Consider the following 22,938-nt stretch of genomic DNA (forward strand, 5'->3'; position numbering starts at 1 on the left):
GGCTGCAGAGCTTGCACCCAAGGTCTGCTCTGGACCCCAGCCCAGACAGACCGGAAGGAACCCGAGTCTATGAAGAACTTTATTAGGCACCTTAGATTAGGCAACTCCACACTTCTAATTAAACCTCTGATTAAAGATATATATGACCTACATTGAAAACTTATACTACTATTAGAAATATGTATTATAATTAATTCTCCATTGTTTAGTAGTGTTTATTAAGATAATAAGTGACTTCTGAAAAAATGTTTTGATTAAAAGAAATACATGCACCAAACTGTATGTATCAAAGAAGTACATAAATCAAGGAGGAAAAAGACCTTTATTTGAATGTTTGGAGAGTTTCATATTCCATTTTAAATAAGAGAAGTGGATAATAGTAAGTTTTCTCCTACAAGAGAATTATAATTCTTCCCTATTTTTATATATTTATTATATATGTTAAATATATATAATGGGAGTCAAACTTTGAGAGTGAGTGAGAAGATCTAAGGGCTGCTGCCTCTATGGTCCCTCAGGCAACATTGTGCCTGGAAAACTCTGAGGTTTGAAGGACAGTGTTTATTTTACTACCCTGGGGAGTGTGTGTGTGGTGTACACAGAGTCCCAAGTTATTATCACTGTTCTAATCCAAACCATTTGTACATCTGGGATACTGGAAATGTATTGGGGTTAACTTAGTCAGGCGATTTACCTTAACATGTTTCCTCTCAATAGAGATCTTAGAGAAAATTATTGCCGCAATCCAGATGGGGCTGAATCACCATGGTGCTTTACCACTGATCCAAACATCCGAGTTGGCTACTGCTCTCAAATTCCCAAGTGTGACATGTCAAGTGGACAAGGTAATATCTGACATTTTGTAGTGTGGGCATGATTAAATCCAGGGGAGAGGATGGAGGAGGACACATTCGATTTTATGTTGAACTGTTGACTTACAAGGAAGATCACCGAGTCTGAATGGTATATTTTACATATTCGTTCATTTGAAAATTAATTTAATATTTATTTAATCATGTAGTTAGCTATCCATTATTCAAGGGAGGGTTCAGTTCTAGGGACTAGCTATATAAGATTGGTACCACTACACAAAACTGAAAGACTGGCTCCAGAGAACTATATTCTTATATTTTTGGTGTGAGCCTAGCCTTTAACAGCTGAGGCATTTCTACTTTTTGTGGATAGAAATCTGTAAAATGTAAATGCTGGTAATAACATGTAAATTTGTGGCCAAATAATAGAGAGAAAATGAGCTACAAATGAGAGGTGAGAGGTTATGTTTCCACGGTTAGGGAGGACATCTGTGTATAGTATAGGGTGAGTGATTTAATGAAATCCAGAAGACATAGAGCTGTGGCCTCCACTCATACATGGATAAAGCATTCTAGGAAACAATAAATGCAAGTGAGAGAAAAGAGAGTAGATAATAATTTGAACAGGAAATTAATCTTGTCATCTGGCTGTCAGCAGATGAGGAAGATTGACAGTAAATGAGGTTATAAGGACAATAGGATTAAATTGTATTGGCCTTGCAGGAGCTCTCAGGATTGATGAAGAAGGGTTGTTGGGAAGTTGAGAAAGTATATGATCTGACTTGAACTTCAACTGTATCATACTAGCTGTCTCAAGGAAGTAGAATTCTCGGGGAGGGTTACAGATAAGAGGGCCAAGGAAGAAGTTTCTACAGATCCTGCAAAAGAAAGTCACTGCAACCTGGGTGTTAGTGACCATTGTTGCAGGCTTAAGGGAAAATGCAAGTGACTTGGAAGTAGAGGTACCTTACGACAGCTGACTCAGGAAGCAGTAGTAGATAGATTGAGTTTACGCTACAGAAATCATTAATCAGTGGTAAATAATAATGTGGCACTCTGGACACATATTGATGTATAATAAATTGAGAATTTTACTTTTAATGATCATATTCTGGTTCATCTAAACTTAAAAATCATGGCCATTTTGTAAAAAGTCCACTTTTTTTGTTTCAAAGCTCTGTTCTTAGGCTCATTGGCCTATATACACTTCTTTCCTTTTAACATTTTCTCCAGTGCCACTGTTACAGAGCAGCCCTGAAGACAGAGCTGCAGGATGAATCAGGAAAGGGTTTCCTTCAGTCAGTTTCACTATATGTAAGATTTAAAGGTCAGCTGGAAGTGACATTAAAACCACTAATTAAGGGACATTTGTTAGCATCTGAGTCTTCTGCATCCCTCTCTCGTTCACTAGGACAGTTGATGATACATGGTAGAAGAAAATAAACGCAGCTGTTTTTAGAACTTCTGGGTTTGGCTTAGTTGTTCCTCTTTTTCCACACCCTCGCCAGCCATCTTCTGTCACCTGAGTTTTTGATCCTAGCCATTCTGACTGATGTAAGGTGGAATTTCAGGGTTGTTTTGATTTGCATTTCCCTGATGACCTAGGATGTTGAACATTTTTTTAGGTGCTTCTTAGCCATTCAGTATTCCTCAGTTGAGAACTCATTTTTTAGCTCTGTACTCCATTTTATTAGGGTTATTTGGTTCTCTGGAGTCTAACGTCTTAAGTTCTTGTATATATTGGATATTAGCCTTCTATCCGATATAGGATTAGTAAAGATCTTTTCCAATTTGTTGGTTGCTGAGTTGTTTTTACACACACAGAACCACCTACAACAGAATCATGGAATAGACTATGTAAATATTTTATTTGGTGATCAAGTAGGTGATATTGCTTATCTAATATATAATGATGTATACATTATACATCATTAATATATAATATATAATGATATCTAATCAAGGACCAAAATTAACTTTAATGAACAATGTAATGTGCTCAAATTATCCAATTAGTACAAGTGAGACTGACTTAAACTCTCCTTCTAACAAATTTTACATTTCAAATGTTCTTGCCTTTCCTGGTTTCCCCTCTGGAAAAAAAAAAAACCCTATTCCCTCCTGTCCTTCTGCTCAACAACCCACCCTCTCCCACTTCCTGACCCTGGCATTCCCCTACACTGGTGCCTAGAGCCTTCACAGGACCAAGTGCCTCTCCTCCCATTAATGTCCAAGAAGGCCATCCTCTGCTATATATGCATGAGGAGCACTGAGCCCCACCATGTGTACTCTCTGGTTGGTGGTTTAGTCCCTGGGAGCTCTGGGGGGTACTGTTTGGTTGATATTTCTATTCCCCTTATGGGGCTGCAAACCCTTCAGCTCCTTGGGTCCTTTCTCTAGCTCCTTCAATGGGGATCCTGTGCTCAGTCCAATGGATTGCTGTGAGCCTCTACTTCTTTATTAGTCGGGCAGTGGCTGAACCTCTCAGAAGACAGCTATATCAGGCTCCTGTCAGCCAGCACTTGCTGGCATCCACAATAGTGTCTGGATTTGTTTATTGTATATGGGAAGGATTCCCATATACTTTCTTATTTGTCATTAAACTGTTATGTTTTCCTACGAACAGAGACACTTGGTATGTACAGTGAAAGCAATAGCATTCACAGCATACATTCGCAGCAGATCTGCGAGGTATTCCTAGAAGTTGTTGGCATTGCAGTGACATGTGGGTGAAAATGTGCATGCAGCATATAGCATGCAGCATGTGTAGAATTGGTGCTTCCATATTGTATGTAGTGCCACAGTAAACTCTGGCAAAAACAGATAAAAGGGGCAACTTAAAGGGGCTTATGTTGGTTATTTGAGCATTTTGAGCATTAAAAGATATAAGAGGAGTGAAATACATTTAATATATGTATATATATATATATGTATAAACATGTATACACATACAAATATACTCATTGGAACAGAAATAGAATCTACAAGTCTCGATATATACACCACTAATTCTACAATTAATTCCTACCTGGAAGAGACTTTGGAAAGAAAAATTACTGGAAATAGAACAATAATTATTCTACTGCAATAGAGTAATAACTGAGTCACAAAAAACCATCAATGCACTGCTCAGTCTTTTGTGAAATTTGTTTAGAAGTAGGATGGTTATTCATTTTCAAAGCCTGGAAGATATAGGACCTGTTGTTATTGCTACATACAAAGAGAAGGTTTTCTTTTCCAATATGAAACCAATTGACCATATGCATCAGCTATGATTCACCAAATTGACGTCATGTCCCCAAGCTGTCACACTCTGAAGAGGACAACTTATTACCTGTGTGATTTCAGCAAAACATCATTAACTTGATCTCATAAATGAGAAAATAATCAGCCAAAATGAAAAAAAAAATAAAAAGAGAACATTTGTACAACAGCTGTCTTGAGTGACTCAGCATGCCACCGTCACAAGAAACCAAAATCTAAACATGAGTAACTGACAGTCATAGATTTTTATTGTGCCACTCTTGTATATTTTCTGTGCAGTGAAAAGTTTTTTAAAAGTTCTGGGAACTACAAAGATTACTTTAAACATTTTTATTTCCTTGGTGTCCCAAAGAGTTACCTACATGATTTTTTATTTTTTATTGTGAGAGGTTTTATATAAACATATATAATTGGAATCAAAAGTTGTCTGAGAATAGAGGTTGTAATCTAAGATATTTCTCATTAATTCACACTGATGTTAATTTACGCTTTTATTATTATGTTGATTTTGATGTTTTTACATGCTTGCAAAATATTTATCCTTTACAGTAGTACTGAGTCCTGTGTATCTTATGCCTAGATTGTTATCGTGGCAATGGGAAAAATTACATGGGTAACTTATCCAAAACAAGGTCTGGACTTACATGTTCCATGTGGGACAAGAATATGGAGGACTTACACCGGTATGTAAATTTCTTTCTTTCTACTTACAGTGCTATTACAGTACTAATGTATATATTCAAACATACATAGTTATTTCCTTTTATTCTTTAACAGAGGGAGCCTATAGAAACAATAGATTGATTCTGTCTGTATAATTCATATCTTTGTTCTCTCTATAACAAACTTTTAAATATGTAATCTAACCAGTATATACTTAATATTAGATCTGAAGCATAATAGATGCTGTAGGGAACAAGAAAATGTAGACATGTAGTTAGATCCCAAATTTCATTGAGGATGTAGTCACACTGACAAAATTTTCATATAACTCAACTAGGCCAGGTCAGGAGTGATAATTTTAATTAAAGTAAGATTAAGAGCAGTTTGGCCGGGCGGTGGTGGCGCACGCCTTTAATCCCAGCACTTGGGAGGCAGAGGCAGGTGGATTTCCAAGTTCAAGGCCAGCCTGGTCTACAAAGTGAGTTCCAGGACAGCCAGGACTATAGAGAGAAACCCTGTCTCGAAAAACCAAAAACAAACAAACAAACAAAAAAAAGAGCAGTTTGTGACATAAAGAGTAAATGATTGTTTTATATGTCTATGCACATTAAATATCCTTAAATTCTATAGAAATACAATCTTTCTAGTAGTTTTAATGTATAAAGCTTTAAAGTCGTTATGGATATATACATGTTACTTAAGAAAATATTTATATTCTTGAAATATACATATTTATGTTAGAAAATTTATTAAAGATTGGGGATCCATATAGTACTAGAAATAGTATCAGCATTTTAAAAACATAAATGAAGACTAACACACAGTTTTTACTTAAAACAGATTGCTAGTAAATACTCACATATACACACACTAGAAACATAGAAAAGTAAGTTAGGATTCTTTAATTAAATGCTCACCACACAGTATAAAAATAATTTTCATACTGCTTTATCATCATATTATTATATGGAAGATATTTCTATTGAAAATAAGAAATCAAGATTCAGAGAAGTTAAATCACTTCAGGTTGTATTTTAAATGTAAGGTTCTCTTTTAGATTGTATGTAACAGTGGTTGATATTTTTTTTATTAATTGACTGCACAAATGAATAGGAATGCAATATTTAATGTTTTTAGACATGATGTCATTATGTAATCCATGCTGGCCTCTAGCTCACGATCATTTACAACTCAACTTTGAAATTTCTGATTGTGTGTATCAATATATCTGATTGCTAAGCATGCATAGTTAACTGACACTAGCTTTATTTGTAGGGGAGCAATTAAAAGTCATTTGAAGACATTGTGGAAAAAAATTGGTGAATTACTGTGTTTCATAGTAGCATTTGGCTTAACAAGTAATTACTCTAGGAGGAGGTAGTTAAAGGTAATGGACTCTGAAAACGTCCATTGGTTCCAATTCTACCTTTACTATTCACAAGTCACGTGACTTACAATAATTAATCTTCTTTTGGGTTCCTTGTTTCCTCAAGCGTAATAAGTATAGCATTATTTTAGATCCTTTTTATAAGGCCCACTGAGGACTGAAAAATCAAGTATGTGGAAAGCACACTGTTTTGCTTAGTCTGGAAATTAAACCTGCTATTAGAAAGATGGTCTAATTTTTCATGTGCAAGTTCTTTCCAGTTTTATTTTAAATCATGTTTAATTATATTTAAAACTAGTAGTAATTAATAACACAAAACATTTATGTACAGTTTTTAATGATTTGATCAGAATCAAGTCATTAGATGTAGAACTTGGCTTAATTCATATTCCTGAGGCAAATATGAACAAAGATGTTAAAAAAATGGTAATAATCTTATAGAATAATAATTTTTTTCTTTTGAAGTAAAAGTTAATGTATAAGTTGGAAAAATTTGTTACTCAGCTAACTATCAGAATGCTCTATTTTATCGATATTAAATCAAAAAATTGAAAATGTAATTACCAATTTATTAATAATTTTCTTATTCATCATGACAGTTGCTAGTGATTATTTTTATGCATTAGAAAAATAAAAATGTATTTTACTGTAGTTTGCACTTTCTATCTATTTTATAATTTAATATTCAAATTCTATATACTGTGCTTTTAGGTAATGCTTGTCTATTTTATGCATTTTTTTATTTTACACTGTAAATATAATATAGAATTCAGGTCAGAAAATTTCTTACAATTATATAAATATACTAATTATGAAGACTTATTCCATATTCCCTAAACTTCTAAATTGAAGATGTGCTTCCAGGCTTTGAGAACAGCAGCCAAAGCTTATGTTGGATATGTAATAAAAGGTGTGCTAGGATCATATCTACTTGTGACATTCTGTTTCTCTTGGCTGGAAGAGACACTTCCCAATGTTTAATTTGTTTTTATAGTCATATCTTCTGGGAGCCAGATGCTAGCAAGTTAAATAAGAATTACTGCCGGAATCCTGATGATGATGCCCATGGACCTTGGTGCTATACGGGGAATCCTCTTATTCCTTGGGATTATTGTCCTATTTCCCGTTGTAAGTACATGTCATATTCTTTTACAGCTGGAATATTTCAAATGTTCTATATCTCCACTAAAACAACCTCTTAATCAGAGGTTACAATGATGTAGGACTCTGCAGTTGATTCCAAAAATGCAGTTCTTCAGAGAGCAATGCACATAGTCCACAGTTTGTCTCTTCTGCCTACTCTCCTCTCCTCCCCTCTGCACTCTCCTCCTCCTCACTGTTCCCTCCCCTCCCCACCGTTCCCTTCCCTTTCCTACCTGTCCTCTTCCCTTCTCCTTTCCTTATTTTTCCCTTTTCTTCCCTGACCCTCTTACGTATTACTTCTTTTCTACAGTAGAAGCAAGTGTGCTTATTTTAAAAGTTTTTAATCTGAAAAAATCTCTCTACTCAAAATTAAGTAGTGAAATGTCATGGTGTTAGATGAAAGGCTCATCCCAGCCCCAACATTCCCTATTCATCCCCTGCCTATAGCAGAGCTGTGGTGAACATTCTAACTCTCCAAAGTCTGTGAAAAGACCTCAAATCATCTTTAGCAAAATGCTAAAATGCATGGAGGTTCAACTGTACTTTGTAAAATACATTTTAGTATTAGTATTAAACTTGTCTCTTAAAGTTAACAAGATAACATTGTTAAAAGTATTAATGTATAAGTGATAGGTATAAAGTATCATTTAATATACTTCATGTGTGTTCTGTGTATTTCATATTTAATGAAATATATCAATACATAAAAATGTGAGAATTGAAGAGAAAAATGATGAAATTAGCCTTTTAGAATAAATACATTTAACAAACAAATGCAAAGACCTTAAAACTAACAAGAACGAAGGCTGAAATATCAAGAAAGAATTTGTAAATATGAAATGGCAAATGATAAAATTGATTATTAGTACTCAATAAACATATGGACAACACTGTCTTTCGGTGCTGTACTTCTTTGTGCAGTGGGCAATCCTGTCTACAAGTCAATTTTGACAAATGAATCAAAAGGAATAATATTACTTATGTGTTTGCACTGTTACCACTTCCAGGGAAGCTGTTCGTCAGAGTATAAGACACTTGGTTCCCTTGCTGCTACTTTCTGGGAGTCCAGAATCAATGTTTTCCCTACCAGTCCTGACAATCAGAAACACTTTCAGACATTTGCAGTTTCTCACAAGCAGGAAAGAGATCCTGACATGAAATCCATATATACACATATACATAGACACACATGCATTGAAAAGAAATATGCATTTCGTCATTGAGTGAAAATCCAGTTCAAAAAATAGGTGGTAAAAAGTCATTTTCCTAATGTTTCAAAGGCTATATTTATAGTAACCAGGTCTTCTATATCACCTTAAAAGGTCATTTTGAGGGCAGGAGAGATGGTTTAGTGATTGCACGCACAAAGTGCTCTTGAAGAAGACCAACACCATAGTTGGTCCACATTATTACCTGTAAATCCAGCCCCAAGGGAGTCTGCGGCCTTTTGTCATTCCAGGCACCAGAACTACCCACACAAACACATACCTTAAATATATTGAATTTAAAAAATCATGAAAATAAATCTTTTATGAACAGATGTACTTTTGTAATAAGTAAGTACCTTATTTAAAAAATAGTTTTCTTGTTACACAAATCAGAAATAAATATTTTGAGAATATCTGCGCTAATAACCATGTATCAGAGAGTGCATACCATGTGTGTTCTTTTGTGATTGGGTTACCTCACTCAGAATGATATTCTCCAGATCCATCCATTTCCCTAACAATTTCATAAATTCATTGTTTTTAATAGCTGAGTAGTACTCCATTGTGTAGATGTACCACAATTTCTGTATCCATTCCTCTGTTGAGGGACATCTGGGTTGTTTCCAGTTTCTGGCTATAATAAATAAGGCTGCTATGAACATGGTGGAGCATGTGTCCTTATTACATGTTGGAGCATCTTCTGGGTATATGCCCAGGAGTGGTAGCCCAGAAGTTCGGAATACAGGAAGAACAACCCACAAACCACAAGAAACTCAAGAAGAAGGAAGACCAAAATGTGGACATTTCATTCCTTCTTAAAATGGAGAACAAAAATACCCATTAAAGGAGTTGCAGAGACTAACTATGTAACAGAGACTGAAGGAAGGACAAGCCAATGTAATATAGCTATCTCCTGAGAGGCTCTGACAGTACCTGACTAATACAGATGTAGAGGCTCACAGCCATCCATTGAACTGAGTACAGGGTCCCCAGTGAAGGAGTTAGAGAAAGGACCAATGGAACTGAAGGGTTTTGAGCTGCTTAGGATGAACAACAATATGAACTAACTACCTTTAGAGCTTCCAGGGACTCAACCACTAAGCAAGGACTATACATGGTGGGACTGAATGTTCTGGCAGCATGTGTATAGTAGAGGATTGCAAAGTCAATCATCAATGGGAGGAGAGGCCCTTGGCCCTGTGAAGTTTCTGTGCCCCAATGTAGGGGAATGCCAGGGCCAATAAGTGGGAGAGGGTGGGGTGGCAAGCATGGGGAGGGGGAAGGCAACAGGGGTTTGTTCTTGTTGTTTTTGTTTGTTTGTTTTTTGGAGTGGAAACTGGGAAAGGAGAAACCATATGACATGTTAATAAATAAAATATCTAATAAAAAAAGAATATCTGCAAAAGCATTCACATTAATAATATTTCATGGCCATGAGATGGATCAGTAGTAGAAGCTCTTCTGAGCAAGTTTGATGACCTGAGTTCAAACCCCAGATTCCATAGAGGGAGGGAGGAACCAACTCCTGAACCAAACCTTATGTTTATGTATATGTTTGTATACATCACATATATGCATGATGGTATACATACACACACACACACACATACAACATACTCAAAGTTATTTTAAAAAAACACACAAACCATTGCATTGAAGAAATACTGTCACTTTGAAAAAAAGTGTAAATCCATCTTTAATTTTTGCAAACTTTATGTTGATTTAAAGAGATAATTTTTTCCAGTTAACTAGAAATGCAATTTTGTTTTAGAATATAAGAAAATTAGTTATAATAATAAGTAAATATCTCATATTTACAAAGAAGTTATGTTTTTGTTGTTACATTTTGTGCCCTCTGGTTATAGTCTTCCCAATTAACTGATCTTTTCTAATAATCTGTATTTTTCCTGATTATTGATTTCATATCCTCAAAAGCTGTCCCAGATAACTTCTATGTTTTATCACCAAAACATACAAATCTACTTTACCAGAGGTTAGAATAAAAAAGTATTTTTAAATTCATTGTCTTAGTTAGGGCTTTACTTCTGTGAACAGACACCATGATCAAGGCAACTCTTATAAGGACAACATTTAATTGGGGCTGGCTTACAGGTTCAGAGGTTCAGTCTATTTTCAACAAAGGGGGAACAGGGCAGCATCTAGGCAGGCATGGTGCAGGAGGAGCTGAGAGTTCTACATCTTCATCTGAAGATGGCTAATGGAAGACTGACTTCCAGGCAGCTAGGGTGAAGGTCTTAAGCCTACACCCATAGTGACACACCTACTCCAACAAGGCCACACCTCCAAATAGTGCCACTCCCTAGGCCAAACATATTCAAACCACGACATTAATATAATAGAAATTGTTAATCTTTTGTAGTTCTGGGCTCCAATCCAAGGCTTACATGCTATACTATCATTCTTCCACTAACATCCATCCCATCTCTCTTTTTGCTAAACATTTATATTCATCTTTTAATAACATTCTTTGATTACGAATGATAAAGGCTTATATAGTGAACATTCATGGAAGAATAAAGAAAAGTATCTGTTCTTTAAAATATATTATAGTGATTTCTGTGTTAAATCTAGCTCAAATTTGAATAAATGTATAGATCAGAGGAAATAAGGACTTGTGGCTTGACTTATAAACTTAAGATAGGCAGAAATCGTGAATTTCAAGTTTTAAAAAATAGATATTAAACTGACTTTTGCAAATTAAAATCATCAAGATGCTGTTGAAACTTGTCAGTGTATTGGTAATGTTTGACTAAATACTGTTACCAATAACTCATTTTTATTTCAGTGTATACTAAACATTAATTGCAATAAATATTTTCACACTGTCATTTTTCCAACTTATATTTATAGCCAGGATTTATTTACATTTTCTCCCTGGTGAAAAGCTAATATAATTTATCTTTAGAAGATTTGAATTCTTGTTATTTATTTAACCCCAGTTATAATATTTATCATTTTTCCACTATATATTTTTCTCACAAACCATGTGATGATTTGTGTTCTTTAAAATTACTGAATAGTATCTAGCATATACTGTGGTGTGGAGTTTATCAAATAGGAAATAATGAAGAAATAACTATATGTTTTATCTCTATATATATACAGACATGTACACACATACACACACATGCACACACACACACACACACACACTTCTTAATGTATCTTGAGTAAATTGTAGTCATTGAGAATGGAATAGTTGATCTCAACTCAACTAAGTAGAAAAAACAGTTCCATGACTCTGTATGTGTATAAGTCAAGCTACTTATAGTACTTTTTACTTGTATTCTGTATTTACAAAATTCCATAATGAAAGCAATAATTTTGCTGGGCTGTTGTGAATAGAATCTATAAGATTTAAAATGGTCTTTATTCATAATTTCTAATGTTTATTGAGCTGCTATTATATACAAATGCTTAAACAACACGCTGCTTATACAAAATTATTTAAACATTGTTTCTCAGTGATAAATGATTAATCTCAAGTGATTAGCAGTATGGAGGAAACAAACAATTATAAAGCACTGTAAACTTGCTATAACTTTATATTAATATTAATATATAAAATAATAATGGGAAATAGATATTTGGCTGGAGACATAGCTATACTCATAGTAGTTTGAATTTCAGCTGGAAATTAAACTATAAGAGATGAGTTTTATTCATGTTTTTAGTAAGAACCCCTACACTATAGTCTGAGGCTGTTCAGACATGTACACACACACACACACACACACACACACACACACTCACACACGCGCACACTCACACACACACACACACACACACACACACACACACACATTTCCAACCTTTTGTAAGTAAAATTTATAATTGATAAAATTGCATTGTGCTTTCCTTCATATTTAAACTGAATCCTAGACACAAGATTCTCTTTTCTTTTTTTAATCAATACATTCTTTTATTTACTTTACATCCTGAGCTTGGGTCTCCCCCCCTCTTCTCCTCCTAGTCCCACCCTTACAAATCTTTCCCCCCTTTCTCCCTCCTCTTTCCCTCAGAGAAGGAAAAGCCAGCCTTGGGTACCACCACACCTTGGGACATCTAGCTGCTCTAGTTTTCATTGTTCACTTGTCAGATGTGAGTAGTGGAGCAGATAGAGGAAGGAAAGACAAGGAAGCCACATGTAGCTAGTGTTCTGGAGGGAGGAAAAGCACCCCAAACACTGTTTCTCAGGGTTTTTCTTACAGTGAGCAAAGGAACTTACAATAGTCAAATTAATCCAGAAAACTGTAATTCCAGATCTGGTTGTACCTCACATTTCAGCTTATTTTGAAATTCAAGAATACTGAACTAAAGGAATTAAAATAATTATTATCACTAAACCATTAACTATTAAAACTTCAGGTATAAGATTGCCTTAAGTGTTTCAAATTAAATAAAGGCACAACCATTAAGTAACCAAAGGTGGAACTAATCATGTTTAATGTGGAATATACTATAGAATACATATCTTAATCTTTGTTGTAAAAATGTAAGGGATGAATATCAAATTACTCAAACATGTCAAGTAAAAAACTTAAGTAGACCAATGAATATCTTTGTGAGTTAAAAGCTACACTTTGCCTCAGTCAATCTTTGTACTATAAACTAAATACCTAGTCCTCAGAGGACCCTAAGGGAATACCATCCACATAAAGTAAAGGAAAATGATGGAATTTATGTTTGCCTGTATCTTTATCCACCTATAATATCTCAACCTGGAAGTGAACATGAATCAAAACCTTTTCGCATGCATTAATTCTCTCAAGTACTCTCATAAATAACAATCACATTTGCATTCCAAAGGTGTCTATATGTCATTATTGTTTTGTTGCTAGATTATCTGAGCTCAGGGCATTTCCAGGGATTAACGGCCAGCTGGGTCTAAACTGAGCCTGGCTGAACTCTATGCCATCAATTCTGAAGAGTTAAGACATAAAGCTTCAGGAAATGTCTTGTGTCTCATTCATTACTGCTCAAGTGCTTCCAAAATCCTAGCATCTTTTAAGCTTTTCTTTATGCAGCAATTAAACTCCAGTAGAAAGTTCATGGAAAAGCAATAAGTCATGGGAGTTCAGGTAGAGGTTTTTTTGTTTTTTTTTCCAAACATCTGGAAAAGCTAACGTCTAGCATATTCTATCAACAAAAATAATTATTTACCCGTGTTTCAACAAAATTGACATTAATTTCTATTTTTCAAATTCTTGCACTGGGTTTAGAAAGCATCTGCAGTTTCAATTTTCTTCACTCAAGTATAAATAAAAATAGGTTATAGGAAAAAGTAAACAGTTCAGATTGCAGTGAAAATAAGCAGTCAGTCTACACAGAGTCTTCACTCAAACAATAATAGCATGAATGCTAGTATATGGAACGGCCATGGTGTACAGTGCTGAATATCTTGCAGAGAGAGGTAATTTCCTTGTACTGTGTAGAATTCAGACTGTCAAAAGCCATGAAGTCACATCCACAGGCAGCCTATAAAATAGCAAAACAAGACTTTGCACGTATTATGTAGTACCTAGAAGAAGATACTGATAGTGTAAAATAGGAAAAGGAGCAGAATAAAATGATATTATATTATAATTTATTTTTATATTAATAATGTTAGTAAATTATTCACTTTTGAAATAAATGAAATGTCAACAGTAACAATTTTAGTAAATTATGACAAATAGATTTCAGTGTCATGGTCTGGTTTTATATAGATGAATATGTATACATGGGTTTTATAATTTATTATAATATTTGTTTCTACAGGTGAAGGAGATACTACACCTACAATTGTCAACTTGGACCGTGAGTAGTGTCAAATATAAAATATAATTGACTTTCTATGTGTCACAAGTGATTTCATATTGTTTTCATAGAAAGAATAAAAATAGAAAAATATTTACAAATAAATCTGATTTATATGAAAAATATTTAAACTATAATAACATCTCTTCAAAGTCAATATATTTTTTATTTCATATTTAAGTTCTGTGTATGTATGTGTGTTTATAAGAGGGATGTGCACATTGGTGCATTTGCCCAAGGAGATCAGAAGATGGCTGTCAAATCCCCGGGAGCTTGTAGTGAGTTACCTGACATAGGTGTTGCAAAATGAACTGAGGTCCTCTGCATGAGCAGCGCTCTTGCTAAACTATAACTCTGCCTCTATAAGTGAACTTAGGTTCTCCACAAGTACAGTACTGATTACAGAACCATATCTCTGGCTTCTATTTCCTTTTATTTTAAAATGTATAATTTCCTAATTGTAGATTTGTAGATGTGAAATAGTTTAAAAAAAGCTTCATATAACTTTGTAAAGTGTACTTATGCACTTCTAATTTGAAGATGACCATATGTATCTATGTATCTATCTATCTATCTATCTATCTATCTATCTATCTATCTATCTATCTATCTATCTATATCACCCTCTAAGAAACATGAGAATACTAACAGAAATAAAGAGGTCAGGTTTTGGAGAGTTCCATAGTATCTATATTCTTTTCTGCCTTAAAGCCCTTCACTAACCCCATGGTCTGTTACATAAGACATGATCCCATCTGAGATATTCACCTAATCCTCACAATAAGAATCTGGTAGGGACATTTGGTTTTTGTTTTTCACATATTTCTTAGGCTGAAAGGAGTTATTCAAATATTTTGTTGTTTATAAAAAAATTAAAACATTTGTTGTGCCCCAGGCTGAGGAAGCAAGAAGAAATCTAATCTAGACTGTGGAGAGAGTACAAGAGACTAGATAGACAACCCAGCACAGGGTCAAGAAAACATCCATTCCAAAGAGTCTGAATCAGCTCATTAGAACATAATGGTCTGGTCTTAATAATGCTGTTAATATACAAGTTCTATTGATAGAATGGTAGTATGGGATCTTAAAATTCTTACCTCTCAAATTCAGAATAATCAATTACAGCTTTGTACCTTTTTCACATTGGCTTTTTATTACTTATCAACCTGTGAGTCATAACCCCTTCACAGGTTGACTCACTCCTTCACAGAGATTGCATATCTGATATCCTGCATATTAGATATTAACATTATGATCATAAGACTAGAAAAATTACAGCTACGGAATAGCAATGAAAATAATTTTATACTTGAGGGTCAGCACCACATGAGGAACTGCATTAAAGGGTCTCGGCATTAGGAAGGATGAGAACCACTGGGCAATTATGTTGTGCATAGATATCAGTGAAGGAAGCATACTAGTGATGGATTTCAAGAATTTGTTCTTGGTGCTTGGTGAGCGAAGCATTGTCACTGTCACTGCTAGTCTGCTTTGGGGTGATAAGAATTTTTGTGTCACTCAGCAGCAAAGAGGAGAGTAGTAAGCATAGACTTGATATATAGTTATGGGCTTTCTTCAAAAGGCTGTTTTAATACAACCACACTAGTCGCATCTGTCTAGTGACCACTTGACTTAATAAAAGTAGAAAACTCTATTTTGACAAATGTTTGATGTGGTCCTTTTTTATTTTTTTTTAGATCCTGTAATATCCTGTGCCAAAACAAAACAACTGCGGGTTGTAAATGGCATTCCAACACAAACAACAGTAGGGTGGATGGTTAGTTTGAAATACAGGTAATTATGAATGATCACAAATCATAATATTTTGGATATTCTTAAAACCGTATTTTCAGTCTATGATTGCAAGGAGATTGTTCCCCATACAAGACACTAGCTGGGGAACCAGGGAATAATTTCTGTCCTTACCAAGCTGCATACACTGGACTGTATAATAGCACATGAAAACTTTATAAGTTTTAACAAAGCTTTCATTAATACTGATTCCATGTGATATTGGTTCTGATGAACTAGAAGAAAATGGCACAAAAGACATATTTATATGTTCATTTTACCTTGGTAGCTATGGTACATATATTAATTTTAAAATCTACAATATCTTAAAATATATCTTCTAAAATGTTTATACATAATAACAGAAATGACTTGTTTTTAGTATCTTACATTTGTCAAATGAAAAATAGTAATATTAAAGTGTTTCATTATGGAAATCAAGGACCTTTTATCATAATGGAGTGGTTTTGATTTTTTTAATTAGCTTTGATATAGAATTTTTAATATTTAATATGTCTATTTCTGGAAGCTCTTAAGAATTATTGATATTATCTATATAAAATCAATATGCAAATTATGTAATAGAAAAGCTTAGAACCATGTCCTAAAAATTAAATATCTGATTTACGTTCTCCATATCCTATGCATATTAGTCCATGGAGCCTTTTCAACCCAAGTTCTTAGTAACCACAGCTGTTTGGTTATTTTTCCAAAAATTCACTGAAGGGAATAGAAGTTAAGACTCAATCTGTACTGTCATCCTCCTGTGTGGTAAGCCATAAATAACTGTGTCTTCAGCTGAGAGTTTCTAGCATTGCCCTCTGCAGCCTGAGCAGCTGTTGTTGGAAAGCTGTTCCTGTGCAAAGCTGTAGTCTTTCTACATTTCAGCCAAAAAGAAATTAATTTACAGATTTTGGGACTCTGCAAGTAGATTCCCTAGTTTTTAATTCTTCTGAAAAAAAATGTTTTAAAATTTCCTAGATGGTTTATTTTCAAAGTTATTTTACTTTCATAAGTGAAGAGCCATTGTACTGACCTTACACTTGGCAATGTATTGAAACCCAGTTGTCCACTTCGTCACATCAACCCTAATGGTGAGGCTGAGGGCATAGTTCACTGCAGAGAACAGTGTCTGCAGGGCCACAAGCACACCCAGTGCTCCACAAGAAACAAAACCCCAAACTATTAAACAATGGCTGAGGAAAAATGGAATGATGTAGAGGTTAAACAAATTGCTACCATTGGGCAGTTTATCAGAGTCTTTTTTAAAGAAAATCTCATACTATTTTTATAATCAAATGCTGATATTTAAACACTTCCACAGTTTTACTAGTTTTAATTACCCTATATTTTCAGCATATATTGTAGATGGATAGAAGCATAAATATATGCATTGAAAGTATATACTGGAGTGAAGTGACTCTATTTTCTCTTATAAATTTGATGTCATAAAATATAGTCACATTGGAAAATAATAATTGATGCCACAATCACCAGATACCACAAAAGTACTGTTGTGTGTCCTGTTCCAACTGAGTGGATTATCTTAATTTTTCTTGACAATTCATTTAGTTCTGACGAATGAAGCCATTTGCTTTTACTAGTTGGGCAGACAATATTCATTTTGTTTGCTTGTTTTTCTGCTAAGATCTTGCATGTACTTTTCTTTCTTCATAGAAATAAACATATCTGTGGAGGATCATTAATAAAGGAAAGTTGGGTTCTTACTGCAAGACAATGTTTTCCAGCCAGGTAAGATGGCTTTTAAGCAACATTTATTTGGGGCATTTAAATATGCCTTCTATTTTGATTTTGATATCAAGCATTTATTTCTACATGAATTTAATCAAAATCAGTGAAACCATTTACTTTAATTTCAATTAAAAGTAAATTGTGGTGTGTGCGTGGTGGGGGATGTATATACTTGACATGTCTTGCATGTTGAGGTCAGAAGACAACTTGTGGGAGTCAGTTTTCTCCATGTGTGTCTCAGTGATCAAATTGAGACCATCTTGTCAACCTTTCCTTTTAAAATTTAGTTATAAACATTGGCTGCACTTATATTTTCATATTTAGTGCTAATTCAGTATTTTACTATTCATTCAGCTGTTTTTTTTAAATTAGATATTTTCTTTATTTACATTTCAAATGTTATTCCCTTTACTGATTTCCCTTCCAAAACCCCCCTGTCCCATCCTCCCTCCCCCTGCTCACCAACCCGCCCATCCTGCTTCCCTGTCCTGGCATTCCCCTACACTGCGGGCATCGAGCCTTCTCAGGACCAAGGGCCTCTCTACCCATTGATGTCCAACAAGGACATCAATGTCTGCTACATATGCAGCTGGAGCCATGGGTCCCTCCATGGGTACTGACAGGAGGCTGATATATCTGTCTCCTGAGAGGCTCTACCAGTGCCGGAGTAACAGAGGTGGGTGCTCTCAGCCAACCATTGGACTGAGCACAAGGTCCCCAATGGAGGAGCTAGAGAAAGGACTGAAGGAGCTGAAGGGTTTGCAGCCTCATAGGAGGAACAACACTATGAACCAACCTGCCACAGACTGGGGTTTCTTGCGGGGTCCTTTGTTCCGCGGGACGATGGGTTCTGGCCAGGTGTGCACAGGATTCGGCTTTGACAAACAGACTCGACACGAGTGGTGTAAGGTCTGAGTGTATTTCTCAAAAATGACATGAGGCTTTTACAATCATTGCAAAAGAGAGAAATGAGAAATCTGGCAACTCAGTAGTCGAGGTACATCTGAGGCCATCTAAAACACACTGGATCTAAAACATCAGCCATCTCCTCTGGACTGGCACAGCACCCTGGGCTCCAAGCACACTCTGGCCACATGGGCTGGGCCAGAGTCCCAGGGGGCTGCGCGTGCTCAAGCCAGGAGGGTAGAGGCTCGAATCTCGCATCTTCAATGCTGAATGCTCGAATCTCAAATGCTCACTCTCTTGAATCTCAACTGGTGCTGCACCCCCCGGGCCCAGAGCTACGAACTGCAAGAATCTAAGCCCTAGTCCACCTAAGTTCTGGTTCTAGTCTGAGTGGGAGCGAGTCCGAATGCTGAATCTAGAATGCTTAATGCTCCAGACTGTCTCTCACACATACACACACACTCTCTGGCTCAAGGTCCTGCCCATCCTAGGTAAAACGCCCACTATGCTAATCTTCTGGACAAGTAGAGACAAGTCTCTTGCTAATTCCTAGGAGTGGTTCAGCTGCAGTATGTGATTGAGAATGAGGATTTTACTTGACCTTGTCCTGGGATAAGTCTCCCATTCTGTAAGCTTTAATGCCCTACCCACAATGCTGGAGGCAATTATTTTGGATGGCTTAACATTCCAAGTCAGGGTTTGACTAGGACCTTGTAACATTGGTGAAGGTCAGAGAGCAATGTCCAAATTTTCTTTTTCTAGCTGTTGAAGAAATGATATCTTGGTGGGCCACTAGCACACAAGTACGAGGACATATCTGGGCTACCTCTGAGTTTGGGGTGCCAGGTGACAATGTGGAGGCAGGAGACTGACTTTCCTTGAAGTTTATGCCTCAAATACTGCAGTCACACAAAGTGTGCGTGGCACCAACCAGTATCCCCAGACCTCCCAGGGACCAAACCACCAAGCAAACAGCTAATTTTTTTTTTTATGATTGGCCTTAGTCTCACTTAGGAAAATGATTTCTTTGAATTATGTAAATAAATCATGCCCCTATTTCCCATTCACACTCTGTATTTCTGGGTAGAAATACCTTTTCTGATAACTGGCAGACTTTCTTGAATCCTTGCATTGCATTTTGTACATAGAGACAGCATTAGGACCAACTTGGGAATAATTTCAAAGGAAACTGCATCAGCAAAAATAAGGAGCTTACTTACACTTGGAGCTTACTTCTTGCTTCTCTTCTTATCTCTTGTTAAGTGAAAAATCTCAATATTAGTGATAAACCGAATACATAAGTTGAAAGTAAATGAGAGGTATAATCAAATTATAAGTCATGTAAAGAACACAAGGATGTAAAAAACAGGCATCTCACTTTGTAGCAAGTATAATAAAACAATTTTTAAACATAATAGTCTTTTAGAATTTCTTCAACTTCAAAGCCTTCTCTGCCTCAGTACATCTGTGGTGTTCAGAAACTCTCTGAACAAATGTGCTGTTTTTTATTATTCTTGAATCAAAATTTAAATGCAGGTGTTATCCTTACAAGTTAAAGTAACAATGTAAATTAATAACAATCTATGATTATGAAATATAGTTTGCATGTGAATTTTCAATCTAGAAACAAAGACTTGAAAGACTATGAAGCTTGGCTTGGAATTCACGATGTCCATGAGAGAGGCGAGGAGAAACGCAAGCAGATCTTAAACATTTCCCAGCTGGTCTATGGACCCGAAGGCTCAGATTTGGTTTTACTGAAGCTTGCTCGGTGAGTTTCTCTGATCTTGTATTTTAATGGAAACTAGATCTATTGAAACATTTTCAGTTGTTCTTTTTCTGTTGCATGTATATTTATTATGTTATATATTATGGGTATATATTTCTATATCAATATGTATCTATATATTAGAAAGAGGTATATGATTTTCAAATAACAATAAGTAAATTTGGTGCAATATTGTTACAAACTTAAAATTGAAGCTTAATAAGCAATTTTTTTACTTCTTAGAAAAATCAAGGTAATAATTTTATACAGTGAAGCATTAAACACTATTACTAGTAAATGTTTCTTTCCTCTATGACTTATACAAATGCTTGTATTATAATTATTTAGATAATTAATAAATTAATAACTTAATTAGATACTCTTTATATATAACATTATATATATATATGCACACACATATATATATATATATATATAAAACCAAGATTCCCTTATGTTTTAATATTGCATAGACACTGCATGTACATGTTTCTATAGAGTTGTACCCCTATACAGCATACTCAAACTATATTTTGTCTTTTCAGACCTGCAATCCTGGATAACTTTGTCAGTACAATTGATTTACCTAGTTATGGCTGTACAATCCCTGAAAAGACCACTTGCAGTATTTATGGCTGGGGCTACACTGGATGTAAGCTAATTTTTAAGACATAAGGCAATAGTTATCTACCATATGGAAATTTTCTATTTATTCCTTTTCTTGCTTTTACTCATGTTCATTAAACTGTATGGTTTTTTTTTGTTTGTTTGTTTGTTTGTTTGTTTGCCATTCCAGTGATCAACTCAGATGGTTTATTACGAGTAGCCCATCTGTATATTATGGGCAATGAGAAATGCAGTCAGCACCATCAAGGCAAGGTGACTTTGAATGAGTCTGAATTATGTGCTGGGGCTGAAAAGATTGGATCAGGACCATGCGAGGTAAAAGTCATTCAAACAAATAAACCCAAGTAGTTTAATGTAGACTACATCATTGAAGACAGGCAGGAAATAGCATTGCTAGAAACCCAGAACTTGGGAGGCTGAGGCAGGAGGACTTTAAGTTACTGTCAAGGGTCTGTCTTCAAAACCAAGCTAACACAGAAATATCTTAAAAACCAATATCATATTTTCTTGTGTGTTTTCTGTTTATCTTTGTCAAATCAAAATACTTAAATACCAACCTATTCCTCTAAAGACGTGTAGAAAAAGCCCTCTATAATTTTTGTTTATTTCTTTTAATTAACTTGTGAACTAGTCCATGCTTCACTCACAAAACCAAAACAAACAAATAAAACAAAAATCTCAGCAACATCAACAGCAACAACACAAAAATGCTTCAGGAATTTACTTGTCTGTGGAAAGAATGCTATTCAAACTCCCAAAGCCTCAGAGGAAGCTGTGTTGGCTACAAGTACTCAGAGTAGTTCTCTAGTGTTCTTCTAAGTTTGTCTATCTTTGTGAGTCTCTCTTCCAATATGAACTTTATTATTAATATTGAGAAATACATGTTATGGGTAGCACCCTTAAGAAATATGGTATGCTTATTTCTAAAAATGTTCTATTTGTTTTTAAATCAATGGTCAATGTGAGTGACTTTAATAGCTTTGTTCTTTTTATTTGTTAAGCAACTGCTCATACAGTTTGACAAGATTCCCATTCTTGTTTTACACAGAAAAGCTGCTAAGCTATCATTGTAGATATATTCCAAATGTGAGAAGAATCTTTTCAAGCCTCATAGTTGTTGGATACTGGATACTCTGTGTAGTAAATTGAATAATAGTGAAATAACTGCTAACATGTAAAAGAATATATGTCCTAATGTAGAATATAAGCACACTGAAATGTATGCATGGCATATATATCTTTCTCTGGAATTTATTGCTGAAAAGGATGTTTTTATTGAAGTCTGGACAACTGCTTCAAATGATAAAATTAAAAAAGGATTGATTTCTTCCTAGCCAGTGAACATTATTATGGTAGATGAGAGGGACATTTAATAAGGAGGGAAAATACCTTTTTAAGTCCAAGTGATTCTAAACTCAGGTGTTTATAATCAGATCAGGTTGTCAGATCTTCTAGAGGGAGATGCAGGTTCCTACTCCTACCTCATGACCCATGACTTGAAGCAATTGCCTTCTCTATCATTATTGATGTGTCTGGTCTTAGTTTCTGTACTTTCCCCTTACATTACTTTTCCTTTTGTCACTTGTTTATAATTTCTACATTCATGGAGCAGACTTAGCTTTATATCACTTTCATATCTTCTACAGAAGACAACCATTGTCCTGAAAGCATAGATGTTCACGTAGGATCTTTCCCTCCTCCCTGCCCCTCTCTTTCTTCACTTCTCCTTTCTTCCCAGCTCTTTCCATCTGCCATTTGGTTATTTCTTTTTTTTTTTTTTTTTTTTTTTTTTTTTTT

General features: G+C 35.1%; 1 protein-coding gene across 5 annotated transcripts in view; it reads left to right on the top strand.

The window, feature by feature from the left end:
* The window catches only part of Hgf (hepatocyte growth factor), an 84,894-nt gene that overhangs the window by 56,501 nt on the left and 5,455 nt on the right, over positions 1-22,938 (top strand). For all 5 annotated transcript variants that reach the window (XM_031380033.1, XM_031380034.1, XM_031380037.1 and 2 more), the window contains 9 exons: positions 718-845; positions 4,657-4,759; positions 7,121-7,254; positions 14,259-14,297; positions 15,995-16,091; positions 17,766-17,840; positions 20,371-20,517; positions 21,060-21,166; positions 21,311-21,456. In XM_031380033.1, coding sequence (XP_031235893.1) covers positions 718-845; positions 4,657-4,759; positions 7,121-7,254; positions 14,259-14,297; positions 15,995-16,091; positions 17,766-17,840; positions 20,371-20,517; positions 21,060-21,166; positions 21,311-21,456 — 976 coding nt within the window. The remainder of the gene's footprint in view (positions 1-717; positions 846-4,656; positions 4,760-7,120; positions 7,255-14,258; positions 14,298-15,994; positions 16,092-17,765; positions 17,841-20,370; positions 20,518-21,059; positions 21,167-21,310; positions 21,457-22,938) is intronic.

This window comes from Mastomys coucha, unplaced genomic scaffold, assembly GCF_008632895.1.
Source record: "Mastomys coucha isolate ucsf_1 unplaced genomic scaffold, UCSF_Mcou_1 pScaffold19, whole genome shotgun sequence".
Taxonomy (NCBI): Eukaryota; Metazoa; Chordata; class Mammalia; order Rodentia; family Muridae; genus Mastomys; species Mastomys coucha.